The 16715-nt window shown below is 46.9% G+C and overlaps 1 protein-coding gene across 2 annotated transcripts; it reads left to right on the forward strand.

Annotated features, from left to right (window-relative positions):
* Positions 1 to 3363: 3363 nt before the first annotated feature.
* Positions 3364 to 13177, forward strand: LOC309817965 (uncharacterized protein C14orf93; the record flags this gene model as incomplete). Of its 2 annotated transcripts, XM_082647259.1 has the most annotated exons (7): positions 3364 to 3963; positions 6036 to 6356; positions 10483 to 10544; positions 11135 to 11238; positions 12107 to 12219; positions 12530 to 12644; positions 12765 to 13177. In XM_082647259.1, the coding sequence occupies 7 exons, from the start codon at positions 3364 to 3366 to the stop codon at positions 12947 to 12949; spliced, it is 1500 nt and encodes a 499-aa protein (XP_082503385.1). In that variant the 3' UTR covers positions 12950 to 13177. The 2 variants fall into 2 exon arrangements, with proteins under 2 accessions (XP_082503385.1, XP_082503384.1); XM_082647258.1 differs by having other exon boundaries at positions 12530 to 13177.
* Positions 13178 to 16715: the final 3538 nt, after the last annotated feature.

The raw sequence follows: 16715 nt of genomic DNA on the forward strand, positions 1-16715 counted from the left end.
TCTAAAATGGACCTAATTAGGTAATACACAAAATCGAAAAGCAGAAAGAAATTGAGGGACAAAATTATAGAGCAGATAGTATCATGATATTTTATGTCAACACAAATATGAAAATATATTTAGCATTAAAAACTAGCAGAGTTGAAATTATCCTTAGTCTAAACCAGGTCATGATAGTAAGTAAATTACAAATACTCTTGTTTTCTCAATACCTTTCTAATTTGCGTCACAGAAGGTTTTGTACTGATAAATGTGTCTTTGTATACTTGAATTCATTTTTTCTTAGAAATGTGATATTAAATTTAGAGGGGAAACTCCCCAAATTCTATTTCAAGCCATTGTATTTTTTTTTTTTTCAAGATTAGGACATCAGGATGGATGTCCAGGATGGGAAGACAAAAGGTTTCAGGAATCTCGCTGTTACGTGTGGAGCACCGACTGTGTGCCAGTATTCTGTAGATGCCTTATATATATTATATACAGTCTTCACAAAAACACTCAAAGTAGGCAGAGATGAGAACACTGGGGCTCAGAAAAGGGAATTATATGCCCAAGTTCACACAGCCCATTTTAGTGCTGTTTTGGGAAGATTACCTAAGAAAGACCATTTAAGGGGAGGGAGGGGCTCAAGGTAGGCACAACGCTGGCAGGGGTAAAGGCCTCCTGCAAGAAAGAGTGAGTTTTGGGGGCAAAAGTATTGCAGTTGTCAATTTGATCCCAGGAAGTGTACCCAGCTGGAGTCCCAACATGATGCATCTTCATTTCTATTTTTTTTTAATTTTTAAAAATTGAAGTATAGTTAATGTAAATTATATGTTACAAATGTACAATATAGTAATACACAATTTTTAGAGGTTATACTCCATTTATAGTTATTATAAAATATTGGCTACATTCCCTGTGTTGTACAGTATATCCTTGTAGTTTTATACATTATTTATTTATTTATTAAAAACAGTTTTTTTAACTGAAGTATAGTTGATGTACAGTATTATATAAGTGACAGGTCTTAATTTCTTGTTGTACAAATCCTGAACCCAAGTGGTATATTACTGTTTACATAATTTTCTTTCTCTCACAACATCCATGTTTCAGATTAAACTCTGCATGATGTTGGTTTTAAAAAACTTAAAAACCCCACTGGAGCATGTAGGACCTTATTTAGGAAGGAAAAGGATATATTAATGATTCATCCACAAATTGACCTGGGAATCACTTAGTGCTTTCCTTTAACCTTTCGTTTTAATTTGACTTTAACCTTTATTTTTTGTTGTTGTTGTTTTTGTTTGTTTTATTTATTTTTGGTGGCATTGGGTCTTCGTTGCTGTGAGTAGGCTTTTCTCTAGTTGTGGAGAGCGGGGGCTACTCTTTGTTGCAGTGCATGGGCTTCTCACTGTGATAGCTTCTCTTGTTGCAGAGCACGGGCTCTAGGCACGCAGGCTTCAGTAGTTGTGGCACGCAGGCTCAGCAGTTGTGGCGCACAGGCTTAGTTGCTCCACGCCATGTGGAATCTTCCTGGACCAGGGCTCGAATCTTCCTGGACCATGTCCCCTGCATCGGCAGGCAGATTCTTAACCACTGCGCCACCAGGGAAGTCCTAACCTTTAGTTTTTTAGGTTTAACTATGCCTTCCAGTGACTCTAATGATAGAGAAGCAGTAAATGGATTTAAGTTCTTACAAGATGTGAATATCTAGCACAGAAAAGCATTTCTTCGATATAAAGGGTAGAAAAAGCAAATTAAAGACTATTCTTTAAAAACCAAATGTAATTAAAATGCATTGTCAGATTTACATTTTAGTACCTCAGAGGCATTGATATTGCCTGTTTCCGAAATGAGATTGCTGACTCAAAACAAACAAACAAACCAAATCTCGGAATGTGGAAAATTCTCCTAACCTTCTCCTCTCCTTTTTTTTTTTTTCCTCTCTCTCCTCTCCTTTTAATTGTGATGTTATGATATAATTTACAGGGTAAGATAGAAATGTATCTCTTGAGGAAATTGTAAACATACTTAAGATTTTGTCACTTAGGGAGCTTCAGGCAGAAAGATTCTTTTTTCTGTAATCAAGTGTCATTTAGAAAATGACAATACGAAGTTCCTTGGAGTGTTCTCAGTGGTACAAACCAACCCTCCCACACTTTTTTTTTCCTCCTGAAGTAGTTTAGTTGCTTAACTACAGTGATTCAAAAGAGAGGCAGTTTGGCTTATCATTGATATTCTGGTCTCTCCTTTTGGGGGCTGGTTGTGCGGGTAGAGTGGCAGCATGTAGCTACTTAGACAATCCCGTTCAGCTCTGCCTCTCCCTTAAGCAGCATGAGAAGTGGAGTTGAGGGTCCCCAGTTGGTTTCTCTGGGCTTCCAGCTGGAGGATTCAGAACAGCTAGTTTCTATCGCAGAGGCTGTAGGCCCAGGTGTACAAAGTGTGAGAGTAGGGGGCTGTGCACAGCCCTGGTTACTGCAGCTCAACTCTCCTATCCAGCTTTTCCTTTCATTTCCCTGCCCACCCCCAAAACATTAATGATATAATAGTGTGAAGTTGGCAACATGTTGGGGGCTGCAATGATTGGCCTTTTCCTTGTATAGGAGTCTTACTCTGAATGCATCTGTATGCAAATTATAAAGACGGTAGAATCATGATTTTTTATGTCAACAAAAGGTGGTATCAGTTTAAATACACACACACACTAAACTGAAAGTAGCCATAACTGGATTCTGCTGTCTTCCCCTGACCTTGAAAAAGATATATAAGTTCTCTGCATGTCTCTTCTCTGGCCCTGGGTTAACATGTGTTTCCTAGAGCTGTTGTGTGGATGAGATTAACCTACATGAAGTGTTCTGAACTCCTTAAGGAAGGATGTCAAAGCAATAAAATGCAATACTGTTTTTACAGCCAAGACAGAGAGACGGAGAAGACAGATCTACATTTTCTTCCTTAATTTTCTGATCTTTCCAGATGCCGGTGGGTCCTTTTGAGTCCCAGCTCTGTTCCTTAGCTTGGAGTGGTGGGGAATTCCATGCCTTCCACCCTCTGAAACTGTGTTCCTCCCGAAGGCCTTTGTAGGCCCACCCTTTTGGGAAGGGGTGAGTGTGACCCCCACTGTGTTGAGCTAGGGCAGCACAGAGAAGAAGGCCCTCTGCTCCATAGCCCAAGGAGAGGCAGCCATGGACTGTGTGCGCCTTCAGGGCTAGCCCACTCCTCCTTCACAGAACCCAGCCCCCGGGGGCCCAGGCTGCTCCGACCAACCTCCATGAAAAAGGAGAGTGAATCCAAAGAGACCAGAGCTTCGTGCGGTCCGGTCGACTGGGGACACTTTTGCAGCAGTCCAGCAGCGTGAGCACGGGCCTTCTTGCCTCTGCCACCATGTCCTTCAGCGCCACCATTCTCTTCTCCCCTCCCAGTGGCGGCGAGGCCAGATGCTGCTGCTGTGCCTGTAAGAGCGAGACTAGCGGGGGCAGCACAAGCTGTCAGGGCGGGAACCCTCCTCCCAGCACCCCGATCACGGTCACCGGACACGGCCTGGCCGTCCAGAGTTCAGAGCAGCTCCTGCATATTATCTACCAGCGGGTGGATAAGGCCGTGGGTCTGGCTGAGGCTGCGCTGGGTCTCGCCAGGGCCAACAACGAATTGTTAAAACGTCTCCAGGAGGAAGTGGGTGAGCTGAGGCAAGGGAAGGTGCCCGTCCCCGATGAAGACGGCGAGAGCCGGGTGCACGGCTCCCCGCCCGAGGAGCCCGGGCCCCTCAAGGAGAGCCCCGGAGAGGCAGACAGGGCCTTGCCGGCCGTGGAAGAGGAGTGTGACAGTGTGGGCAGCGGCGTGCAGGTGGTGATCGAGGAGCTGCGGCAGCTGGGAGCGGCCTCAGCTGGGGGGCCTGGGCCCTTGGGCTTCCCGGCCGCTCAGAGAGACGTACGGCTCCCGGTATGCGCCCTGGCTGCAGGCGAGGGGCCTCCGATGCTCAACCCCGTGAGTACGCAGCGCAGGACACTAGCGGGGCTGTGCTTCTGTGCTCTTCCCGGCCTCTTTCTCTTCTCTTCTCTCCATCCTTCAGCCTTTCTTTCGGTTGTATCTGTGACAGAACAGCACGGTACCCAGTTTCCTTTGCCGGCAGGGAGAGTCAGCCCTCCTGGGTTTTTTGTTTTTTGTTTTTTTGGGATTTTTTTTTGGTACCGTGGCCTCTCCGGCAGAAGGTCATTTTCTGGCGTGAGTGGTGTCGGGGCAGTGGTACTGCGCTCCCTCTCTGTTGCTCTGCATGGCACCTTCTCCACAGCTGCCTTGGCTGCTCCGTGGGTTCTGCCTCTCCTGGCAAGGATGCCTGCCGAGCACAGACGGCTCATTCATATTTGATCACGGGCCCTCTGCTTGCCAAGAGGAATTCAGGACTATGAGGGAGATGGGGATGTGAGGAGAGAGAGGCAGAGGCGGGGAGAGAGAGAGAAGGGAAAGTGGGAGGGAGAGGACAAAGATAATAGCCGACAGGTGTAGGGAGGGAAAGAGGCAGGCGGAAATGAAGGGAAGGAGAAAAAGTGGAAAACAAGAGCAGAGGAGAAAGGTGAACCTAAATGGAAGGAGAATTGATGCAAGAGAGAGAAAATGAGGTAAGGTGGGAGGGAGGTAGAGGACAGGAAATAAAAATGAGGAACAGAAATGAGAGTTGAGAGTTCACAGTAAGAGGATGATAACATGTAGGGAGAAAGAGGGAAGCGAGCAGGCCTATTTTGTGAGCAGGAAAAGACAAAGAAGCACATGTGCTATTTCAGCTTCTTTACTGCTCAGGGCCATATGAGCAGGAAAATCCTGGCTGAGGAGAGTAAAAACTGCAGAAGTAGTTTCACACATGGAAGTATGGAAAGGAGATGGAGCAACTGTAGAGATCTCAGAGATGGGAAACTAACAGATGTGTTGCCACTTGAGAGACAGTGGGAGATCTGTCAGCTCTCCTCCACCCTCTCCTCCAGAGCGTCCTCCCTCTGCCCTGTCTCTGTTCCTCCTCCCCGCCACGACGAGGCCCAGACACCCAGGAAAGTGTAGAGCAGCAGAACACACAGGGTTGATGGGAGGGATGAGACTCCCAGCCCATCTGCTGGATCTAAGGAGTGTGACCAGTTGTGTTACACTGCAACTGGTCACTGCTGCCCCGAGGCCTAGCCACGTGCGGGTGATGGCCCCGCGGCTCGCCCCAGTCTGTGCCCCGCCAGGGACTATCCTTGGTTTGGTACTGTTGGAGGAGGAGCTGGGAAGGTGGGAGGAGGCTAGGAGGTACCTGGCCAGGCAGAGCCCTGAGCTGTGGTTCTTTCTGGCAGGGAAGGCTTCCAAGCCAACAGGATGGAATTAGATTTCACAGCACAGAAAGCAGCTCACAGGTCTATAAATCTCAGCCTCCTCCCCCACTTCTTTCTGTGTTTTTTTTTCTCCCACTTTCACTGTTTTGTTTTCTGGGCTGCAAAAATCCCCCTCCTTTCTTCTTTCCTCTCTCTCTCTCTCCCCCTTCCTCCCTCCTTCCTTCCCCTACCCTCTATGTCCTTGAGTGAGGGCACAGGCAGGCAAGCAGGTGTCAGGGCAGTGACAGTCGGATGTGGCCAGAGCAGGATCAAGGTGAGGGCACACACTGGCCCCGCAAAGGGAAAAGGGCGGGCTCGGGGAGGCAGTGCTAGCCTCTCTAGAGATTTCCGACTTTATATCTCCCTCCTTTGCTCCCATATCTCTCCTTTTTATTGTTATTTTATTCTCTTGCTCCTTCTCTTGCTTTGTTTTCCTTTCTTGTCATCACTTCCTCCCTCAACTCCTTTCAGGCAAAACACTTACCCAGCTACATTTCCTATACTCAAGCACAAAGCGTAAATGACTACTCACAAAGCATCAGAAACATGCCTTCTCTGTATAATCAGTCCTGTGGTAATGACCCAACATGAGAGGCCCTGTACCCGCAGAAATATTTGCCCACACTCCTTGTTCATTATACTTGGCCAATGAATGATGGTTGATCAGGTTCCCGTAAGCCTGGCTGGCTAATAGGCTATTCTTTTTTATGTTCTTAGCTGGTGGATGATTATGTGGCCTCTGAGGGTGCAGTGCAGCGGGTGCTGGCCCCTGCTTATGCCAAGCAGCTTTCACCAGCCACACAACCGGCGATCCAGCGGACAACCTCAGAGACAGGGCCGGAAAACGGAACCAAGCTGCCCCCGCCCCACCCCGAGGACATGCTCAGCGCTGCTGCTGCCCTGGAAGGTGCCTTGGAAGAATCAGGCCCTGGGGGAACTGGGGAGCTGAGACACTCTCTAGGATTTACTGCTTCCCCATGCAGGACCAGAGGGAGTCGGCAGAAGAACTCCAGGCGCAAGAGGGATCTGGTCCTCTCTGTAAGTGAGCTCGCTTTCTCCACATTTTTCTTCAGTCTGGAGAGATAAGTGAAGAGGGAAATGTGGGTTGATTTTAAACGTCCCATATCGAATGAATGGTATCCTGAAGCCTGCTGGAGTGGGAGGGGCAAGAAGGAGAGAGCCTCTTCCCTAGCCCAGGGACAGGCAGCCCCACTGCTATCAGTGGAACTTCTTTAGGTTTTCCCAGATAGATTGATATCTTCCATTTAAAGATAAGGGAATTATATCATATATATAATTATATAATTACATCATATCTCCTGGTGATCTCATAATCCTGATGGGAAGATCCTTAAGGGGTTAAGCAAATTGACGGCAGCAGAGCAGCACTGGAAACTGCCTGCAAATTACCAGTGTTCAGGGTGAGTAGCAAGGGTCCCCATGGGCAGAAAGGCCAAGGTGTCCTGAGGTGGTCCCATACCCCAAAGATGCAGAGGGCCACTCAGCTCAGGTATAAAAGGTTTGGAGATTCTACTGATTCTCAGAGCACTTGGCAGGGAAGGTACTGATATGATCCAGTTCTGCCTGAAACCTTGCAGTGGCTCGGAGCCCTAGGAGCGTCACTAAACATCCTACAGTGTACAGGATGTCTCCCCCAACACCCCCATTATCCAGCCTAAAATGTCAATAGTGCCAAGGTTGAGAAACCCTGTTTTAGGGTGACCGCAGACCTTTGGATCCGCTCTGTCGCCCAGAACATCTTTCTGATAACTGTGGGGATGTTCTTTAGCCGTATTGTGTTCCCATTGACGGTAATGGGTCTCCACTCTGGATAATGGCTGATGAGGTAACTTGAGGGCTCTGGTTAGGAGTGGAGGTCACCACTGACATCCAGCAAGATCTCATCATAGTATAGAACTCATTTCTCCTTGTTACAGTCTTAGTAAAGATTGAAAACAGCTGACTACCATTTATACCTCCTTTATTCATATTACTTCTTTCTTTTTCTAAGAGATCCTACTTTACTCTGCCTTTTCATTTGATGTTTTTACATTGACATATTCTTTTTTTTTTTTCTCTCTCTCTCTTCCAGAAGACACCATTCATAATCTGTATCAACTGGTTTCTAACCTTCATTTCAAATTTTGGTTATGTTCAGTGACATGTCACTTATCAAGAACAGGGAATAGGGGGACTTCCCTGGTGGTCCAGTGGCTAAGACTTCATGCTCCCAAAGCAAGGGGCCTGGGTTCAATCCCTGGTCAGGGAACTAGATCTCACATGCTGCAACTAAGTGTTTGCATGCTGCAACTAAAAAAAAAAAAAAAAAGATCCTGCATGCCATAACTAAAGATCCCGCATGCCGCACGAAGATCCCGTGTGCTGCAGCTAAGACCAGGTGCAGCCAAATAAATAATATTAAAAGAAAAAAAAAAACAGGGACTAGGTTTAGTTTCTCTGTCATGGATTTCTGGCCCAAGAGGGCACTGTTGTTGCCAGTGATAGAAATGAAGGCTTATACCTAGAAGTACATTTCAAGGGATTTCCCAAAAATTCATAGTGCTTAAATTGTGAATAAATGTGTGACAATTAAAATTTGCATAAAATCAGGACTTTTGATCAGTTCCATTCCTCTAGTGCCTACTAACTCCAGCGAGAGGTCTAGTGATGAGGCCTGGCTTCTTCCTGCCCTTTGGAGAGCTCAGCATGGGACCTTCTGGGAGGACAGCATTCTCAGTCATCCTGCTCTGTGTTATAGTGCTTGAAGAGGCGTGAGAGGACCAGTCAGGGAGTCTTGCTGCCTGTCACAGAGAAAGATATAAAATGTTCTTGTATTAGTCTGTGGGTTTAGAGGGAGAGGGATAGTTGCAGACCTTCACTGTTCCAACCTTTAGCTCTGGGAAGGAATGAGAAAGGCATCTCTCCAATCTGAGGAAGCTGCTGTGGGTCACTGCTAGAGATCCAAAAGGACCAAATCGGAATCTTAATTCCTTGGACTGCTGCAGATCCCAGCCACCCATTGGGGAAATTATTCATTTTTAGCTCACTCAGGAGGTAGGTGAGCCAGCAGCCTTTACAGTCTTAATGCTTATTATTGTCTAGAGTATTTTCCCTTTCCACTTCAAGCTTGGTTGGATGTTTATCAGCTGATCTCTTCCAAGCCACTTGAATTGGAAGCTATGCAACTCCCCCACCCTACTTTTTTTTCTTTTCTTTTTTTCTGCAACTCTTTCAAATTCTTTCTGAAGCATTTACCCATCTTTTGTGATTTTTCAAGTTTGGACTTCTAAGAGGTAAAATAACTATATCAAATATGAAGCTAGTACAACAGTCTTTTTTATAGAGTGGAGACCCTAACCATAAAGAGTTAACAGTAATTTCCTAAGTTGATATGGTCAGTCAGCCACAGGGCTAGGAGCGTAAATTGGGCATAAATTTTTTAATATGAAGCTGAAATCCTGAGATCAGCATCCCATCAGTTTGGGACTGGGTAATTTCCATTGACTGAAGGACCTTGGAATGAAAATATAATCAGAAACAACAAAACTAAATTTAATAGGAAGAAATGTAAAATCCTACATTAAAGTTAAAAAAAAAAACAGTTGCAGAATGGTGGAGATAGTAATCCATGTGGAAAATGGACTACAAGCTCACTATGAATGAACTCTGTGACACTGAGAGTAGGGATGGGCTTGCTAAGAGAGGTACAGCATCTTGGGTTTCATTCCTAGAAGTGTAGAGTTCTAGTCAGGGAAGTAATGTTCCCTTTGGCCAGACCTCAACAGATGAGTTAGATTCAGTTCCAGGTGCCATGTTGTAAGAGGGACACTGGCAAACCAGAGAGGCTCATAGTTTCATGAGGAGTCTGTCTGGCAACTATGTCATGAGGAATGGTTGAAGGACTTGGTGTTTAGATGGGATAAGAAAAGACTTGGTAAGTACATGGAAGCTGTCTTCAAATACTTCAGGTGCTGTTAGGGCAAAACTGGGGTCAGATTTTGGAGCATCTAAGGCAAATTTTTTTTAATTAATTAATTAATTTTTGGCTGCACTGGGTCTTTGTTGCTGCACACAGGCTTTCTCTAGTTGAGACGAGCTTGGGCTACTCTTCATTGCGGTGCATGGTCTTCTCATTGCGGTGGCTTCTCTTGTTGCGGAGCACGGGCTCTAGGCGCGCGGGCTTCAGTAGTTGTGGCACGTGGGCTCAGTAGTTGTGGCTCGCAGGCTCTAGAGCACAGGCTCAGTAGTTGTGGCGCTTGGGCTTAGTTGCTCTGCGGCATGTGGGATCTTCCTGGACCAGAGCTCTAACCTGTGTCCCCTGCATTGGCAGGCGGATTCTTAACCACTGTGCCACCAGGGAAGCCCCTGAGGCAAAATTTTTTAACAATTAGAGATGTTCAATAGTAGCTGAGTCAAAAACTAGTGAGAACCCATCATTAAAGGTGTATAAGCAAAGGTAGTGACTTCCCTGGTGGCGCAGTGGTTAAGAATCCGCCTGCCAATGCAGGGGACGTGGGTTCGATCCCTGGTCCGGGAAGATCCCACATGCTGCAGAGCACCTAAGCCCATGCGCCACAACTGCTGAGCCTGCGCTCTGCAGCCCGCGTGCCACAACTACTGAAGCCCGCACGCCTAGAGCCCGTGTTCGTCAACAAGAGAAGCCACCGCAATGAGAAGCCCGCGCACCACAACAAAGAGTAGCCCCCGCTCACTGCAACTAGAGAAAGCTCACATGCAGCAATGAAGACCCAACATAGCCAAAAATAAATAAATAACATTAAAATTTTTAAAAAAAGAAATGTCCACTTGCAGTAGCCCTGGTGTATATTTGCTCTCTCCTTGCTGTTAGGAGTGTGTTTGTGGAAGTGTTTGAAACCCTCTACTGTAGTGATCATATTCCCTGGGAGCAGAAGGAAGACCAGGGGGTAATCCTGGAGACTCCACAGAAATTAAATGAAAAGGAAAGAAAGGGAGGGTTCATTAGAAATACTAACTTGGATCGGCTCTCTGGCTAAGAAAGGGCATCAACAGAAATGGTACCTAGACTATGGGCAGGATTCAGGCAGAGAACCCCATAGGGACAGTGCCTAGGGACCAGAGGAGGGTTTCATCATATTTGCTCCTGGCTTGATTCTGTGTTTGTTTGTTTGTTTGTTTCCCCTAGAAATTGGTCCACAATGTGCATAACCACATCACCAATGACAAGAGATTCAATGGGTCTGAAAGGTACGATCCTCTTGAGGGAAAAGATCATAAGGAACTTTGCCAAGGAGAGGGAAATAGAGGGGGCTGCTTCAGTATAACAGTGAGGGTAAGGCTTCCATCTCACCATTGCCCCTTGTATACTGTCTTAGGCCATGGAGGACTTTACCACAAAGTTGATTAGTGCTGGGAATCTCTGTCTAACTTTTAAAATGCTGACGAGGGACTTCCCTGGCGATCCAGTGGTTAAAACTCCACTCTCCCTGGGCTTCCCTGGTGGCGCGGTGGTTGAGAGTCCGCCTGCCGATGCAGGGGACACGGGTTCGTGCCCCGGTCCGGGAGGATCCCACATGCTGCGGAGCGGCTGGGCCCGTGAGCCATGGCCGCTGAGCCTGCGCGTCCGGACCCTGTGCTCCGCAACGGGAGAGGCCACAACAGTGAGAGACCCGCGTACCGCAAAAAAAAAAAAAAAAAAACCTCCACCCTCCCACTACGGGGGGGCACGGGTTCCATCCCTGGTCGGGGAACTAAGATCCCACAAGCCACGTGGTGCAGCCAAAAAATAAATAAATAAAATAAAATACTGCCTTATTCACTCTCTTCTCTTGTGGCAGCATCAAGTCCTCTTGGAATATTTCAGTAGTGAAGTTCCTTCTGGAAAAGCTCAAGCAGGAGCTGGTAACCAGTCCCCACAATTACACTGACAAGGAGCTGAAAGGTGAGAAAAACTAAGTTAACTCCCATCCCATCCTTTCTTCATCCCCTGTTCCTGGCCAGAGGAGAAGAGGCATATGGAGATGATTTAGGTGGTTTTGAAAATAGAGGACTTTAAAAAATTGGTTTTGGTTATTCTTTTCACCTGCAATACACACAGGATTGTCTCTAATTGCCTTTTTATTCCCCTACTCAGTCTGAAATGAAAATGGGAGAAGGAAAGGGCCAGAACACCATCATGCATGACATTTACACGCAGAGCCTGAATCTAGGGTGTTATAAAAAGGAGGTCAGAATCCAGCCCTGCTCTTTTGTCCCTAAATATTATGTCCTGGGTTTTCTACTTTCCTTGCTCTTCTGTTATTTGTCTGTAGCACTAAGAAAGCTTCTGCTAAAAAAAAAAAAAAAAAGAAAGCTTCTGCTGAAAAAGTACTTGTAATCTGCTGTCAGCTGAGTAGAATGGGGGTAGGTTTAACTGGGAGTGGGGGAAGGGAGTTACAGAAGCATTGGAGTTGTCTTTTTTTTTTTTAACGTCTTTATTGGAGTATAATTGCTTTACAATGGTGTGTTAGTTTCTGCTGTATAACAAAGTGAATCAGTTATACATATACATATGTCCCCACATCTCTTCCCTCTTGCGTCTCCCTCCCTCCCTCCCTGGAGTTGTCTTTTTATAGTGGGAGGAGTTCCTGTTGGAGACGGAGGGAGGCAGAGGGAGCTAAACCAGAGAGGAATGAATAGATGCTGATGGATATACCCAGAAAGCCCATCGTCTAAACAGTGGTTCACCCTTCTCCCATCCAGTAGTATTAGGGCAAAAAAAAGGGCTGAGGACCCTGCTTTTTGCTGCCTGCCTTCTCCCTCCCCACCAGGAGCCTGTGTAGCCTACTTCCTTACTAAGAGGCGTGAGTACCGCAACTCCCTGAACCCTTTTAAAGGCCTAAAAGAAAAAGAGGAGAAGAAACTTCGAAGTCGCAGATATCGGGTAGGTTTCTAGTCTTTCCTTTCAAGATGCTAAACTTTAAACGCTAATAAATAAGTCACAGTGGGAAGGGCCAGGGGACGTGGCATCTGAGAAAAGAGTTGAGATCCAGGAACGGAGCAGAGGAGGAGGAGGAAGGGAGCCAGTTCTAAGATCTGACTTGGGTTCTCTTGAGGACTTGTGTTCTCTTGAGAACTGGGTTCTCTCGGGCACAGATTTTACACAGCCTCTCTTCCACCCAAAGCCTTTCCCCAAACCTAATGCATGGTGGTTTGTTGCTTTTCCTAATCTCTGTCCTGGGCTCCTACCTTAGCTTTTTGCCAACCGATCCAGCATCATGAGGCATTTTGGCCCTGAGGACCAACGCCTGTGGAAGGATGTGACAGAGGAGCTGATGTCAGATGAAGAGGACAGCCTTAATGAGCCAGGTGTCTGGGTAGCCCGGCCTCCCCGTTTCCGGGCCCAGCGCCTCACGCAGCTCTGCTACCACCTGGATGCCAACTCTAAGCATGGCACCAAAGCCAACCGTGTGTATGGACCTCCCTCAGACCGCTTACCTTCTGCTGAGGCCCAGCTCCTTCCACCAGAACTTTACAATCCTAATTTCCAAGAGGAGGAGGATGAGGGAGGTGATGAGAATGGACCTGTCTCCCCATCTTTTGACCAACCCCACAAAACCTGCTGTCCTGACTTGAACTCGTTCATTGAAATCAAGGTGGAAAAGGATGAGTGAAATGTATAACCAAGAATAACTCTGGCATCCGCCTCTTCCCATGTCCTCAAAATGGGTGGCCACAGGGCTTCCCAGAATGACGAGATGTCTTCTGCAGTCTGAGAAAGCAAATCTGCCTCTCTTCTCAACACAGTCTCCACTAGAAGTGGAAGCTGGCAGCTCTGGTGGGATAAAAGGACTCATCTCCAAGGGGGAAATACTCCCCCCCTCCCCCCGCTGTGAACGACAAGCCAGAAAATGCTTATTCCTAAGCATAACAGTGCCTCGGAAGAGCCTGGGCTGAGAAAAGGAGGATGGGTCCAAGAAACAGAGGCCTTCTTGACGTATGCCCTGGTCTCTGAGTTGTTTTTTCTTCTGGTTTCACTCAAAGCTCTAGTGAAGCGGCCCTTGGTCGTACCTTCTACTTCTTCCCCTGACTGCTGGTCTTGCTCCGTAGTGGAAGCAGCACAGGACCAGGCCAGGGTAATACTGCCACCTGGTGGACAGTTTCAGTCATGGGCTTCATTCTTCTGAGCAGAACACAGGCTCCATCCGTATTTGGGAATTGGGATCTAGATGTAATAGCTATTGTTTATTGAATTATATAAGGAAGATTTTATTATTCCCATTGTACACGTGAGGAAATTAAGGCTTAAAGAGTTCCCCTGTCTCACCAGCAGCTGCTTTCCCACCGTGTGACCAAGCAGTATACGTGGCTTGGTAGCTATCTCTTAGTCCTGTCAGCCAAGCTGTATTTTGAGGAAGGTGAGTGTGTGTGTGTACGTGTGTGTGTGCACACAAGCACACATGCAGAATATATATACACACACAAAATTGGTGCCTTTTTGGATGGATTGAGAAGTAAATATGGCTTTCTCTTCACTCTGTCAATCATACAACAAATACTGATTGCTTACTAGGTGTCAGGTGCTGTGCTAGGTGCTACGGATAAACTGTTGAACAGGTTAGATACTGATCAGAAGTTTTATTGTCTAGTCAGGAAGCCAGGCATTTAAGTAAGCAATGAAATGAATTGTGATAAGTGTGATGATGGGGGAATGTAGTACATGGCTATGTACCACAGGGGTAACTAACTTGCTCTGGCGGTCTGGAAAGGCTTCTCGGAGAGTGTTTAAATTGATGCTTGAAAGATGGGGAGAAGTTAACCAGGAGGGAAGGGGAAGCCAAGAGAGAGTTCCAAACCTAGGGAATAGCAAGCACAAAAGTCCAGAGGCAAGAGAGAGCACAGACAAGGTACAGTTCTACTGCAGAACCATTTGGGGAGGGGATGTTGCTGAGAGAAGAGGCTGGAGAGATAGACTCTGTAAAATACCTTAAAGAGTATAGACTTAGTTAAAGGACAGTGAGAAATCGCTGACAGGTTTTAAACAGGGAAATAAGATGATCAGTTTTGTGCTTTTGAAGAATCATTTGACCTCAGGTTTCAAGATGGATGGGAGGGAGAAAGCCTTGGCAGGGAGACTTTTGCAGTGGTCCAGGAGAGAAAAGATGATGACCTGATACATACATATATATATATAGTGGTGATGATGAGGGAAGGACAAATTTGAAAGATATTTTGGAAGCAGAATTGATAGGACTTGCTGATAGGACTTGCTTGGATTTGAGGTTAAGGGAGGAGGACATAGGGTTGATGTTCAGGTTTCTGGCTTAAGTAGCTAAGTGGTTAATGATGCCGTTTACTCAGGAAATGCTGGAGGAGCCAGTTTTGGGAGGCAGGGAAGGTGAGGTCAGGGTGTTGTGTGCCTTTGAGACAACCAAGTGGAGATGCTATTCGTCAGCTGAGTTTTTAAGTCCAAGAATGTCTGGGCTAGAAATATGGATTTGGGAGTCACCTGTATATAGAGGCTAATTAAGGTCGTGGGAATGGAGAATAGGGCCTGTGGAGCTCCCAGCTCCGGTTCAGACTATGGAGTGGCTACCCAGAGGTCGTGAGCCCTACTGGAGCATGCGCTGTCAGCGCATCACACCCCCTTCACTTGCGTCTCCTTCCTGTTATCCCCCTGAAAACACAGGTTGTTGGTCCCAACTGTGCCCACTGCTGCCACTACCAACTCCTGGATGGGCCTCCTTTAACGGCATCTCAACTTTTCATAAGATTTACTCTCCCATTTTAACCCCAAAGGAGCAAAGTTCCCAAATGTTAGAGGATGTAAGTAATTGGAAGGAAGAATCCAGGTTCCCCTTCCCCATGTGGAAACAGGAAAGGAGGGAGAACGTTATGGTTGATTCTGAAGACAGCTCACAGCAGGCTCTGGATGCAACCTGATAGCCCCCCTTGGTTACTAATGCTTTCAGTCCTCCCTGCTTCCAGTCTGAGAGTAAACTCTCCTCTGGATCAGAGAAAAGCTGTAGGCCTGACCTGGGAAACAGAGAGGCTGATTCTCAGGAGAGATGAGGTCAGGGAGACAATGCAGCTAGGACAGAGAAGCCAAATAGTTTGTGCCAAATTAATTTCCCCAAAGATATTAACCTTCTTTCCTCCCCCATTCCCTAAGGCTACACTAAAATTATAAAAGGTGTTCAAAATGTTGAGATGAAAATAATATGCATGATTTGTTTGCATATAATTTTCATACGAATTTACCATCTAAATACGAAGGAGTCATTTCCTTCTCCATTCCCCTCTCCCTCGCCATGTGCTAGTCTGGGCAAAATCAGTTGGCTGATACTTAATTAGGCATGTTCAGCTTCCGCCATGGCTTCCTCTTTTCCTTATTCTTGATCCTCCTAGTATGGCCAAGATCAGCCTCTTTTCCTTTTCCACCTTGATCATTTTCACTTGCTATGTCCTCTAAATGACATTTTCTTTTTCTCCCTTTTAAGTTAGTACTTATTCTTTATCACCAACTACTGTGGGCCAAGCAAGGGGGAGGCGTTCGCTAGCTCTAAAACCGGGCCTTCTATCCCCAGTCACCTGAAATATTTGCTAAAAATCTCATTTCCCAACACCAGGGGGTGTCTATCTATCCCTCTATCTGTCCTACCCTGAAGGTAGAGATTAGTCCCAAGCCTCTTCCTCTCTCCTTTTACATACACACGAAAGCTCCCTCCCTCCCGTTACAGAGTTTTGGGTTCAGAAAGTTGTCTTTTTATTGCAGCTTATCTGTTTGTCTCTCATTCTCTCTGGACCTGAACAAATTTGTCTTTCTCTTGGTCTGTTCACCCTTCCGTCTCCGCACCACCCACGATCCCATTTGGTCCGGCTCTCCTTTCTTTCCATACCTGTCTTCCACCACCTCTCTATAAGGGCTTCCTCGCCTTTCTGGGCTCTTATGCGTCTCTGAACCTCTTTATGTATCTACCTTTCTTCTCTCTCCCTGTCTCACTACTTCTGTATCAGTCCCTTCTCATCTCTCCCACAGTCCCCACACTAGGAACAAAGTCACGGTGTTTGCGCAGAACATGCCTCGCGTCGCCCCTTTCTGAACCGCGACATTCCACCGTGCCCCTCCGCGCATTCCAACTGCAAACAAAGAGTTCCCCTCCCCCTCCCCCACTTTTTCATGTCCCAATTCTTGAGTGATGTAGTAGCAACTGTCCAAACTGCCCCTCGTCCTCCTTTCGCCACCAGTCGGCGGATCTCCAGCTACAGGACACTTAGCACCAACACCCGCCACCCCCCCCCTTTCCGGCGCACCAGATTCCTGCGCCGACACCCCCGTTCGTCTCGCACACGGCGCTCCGCCCCTCCAGGAAAGTAGATCCGGCCAGGCAGACAAAAGTTTGGGAGAGAAGTTGGGTCGGTGCTGAGTGTGTGAGCGAG

This window comes from Grampus griseus (assembly GCF_964374135.1).
Source record: "Grampus griseus genome assembly, chromosome: 2".
NCBI classification, from domain to species: domain Eukaryota; kingdom Metazoa; phylum Chordata; class Mammalia; order Artiodactyla; family Delphinidae; genus Grampus; species Grampus griseus.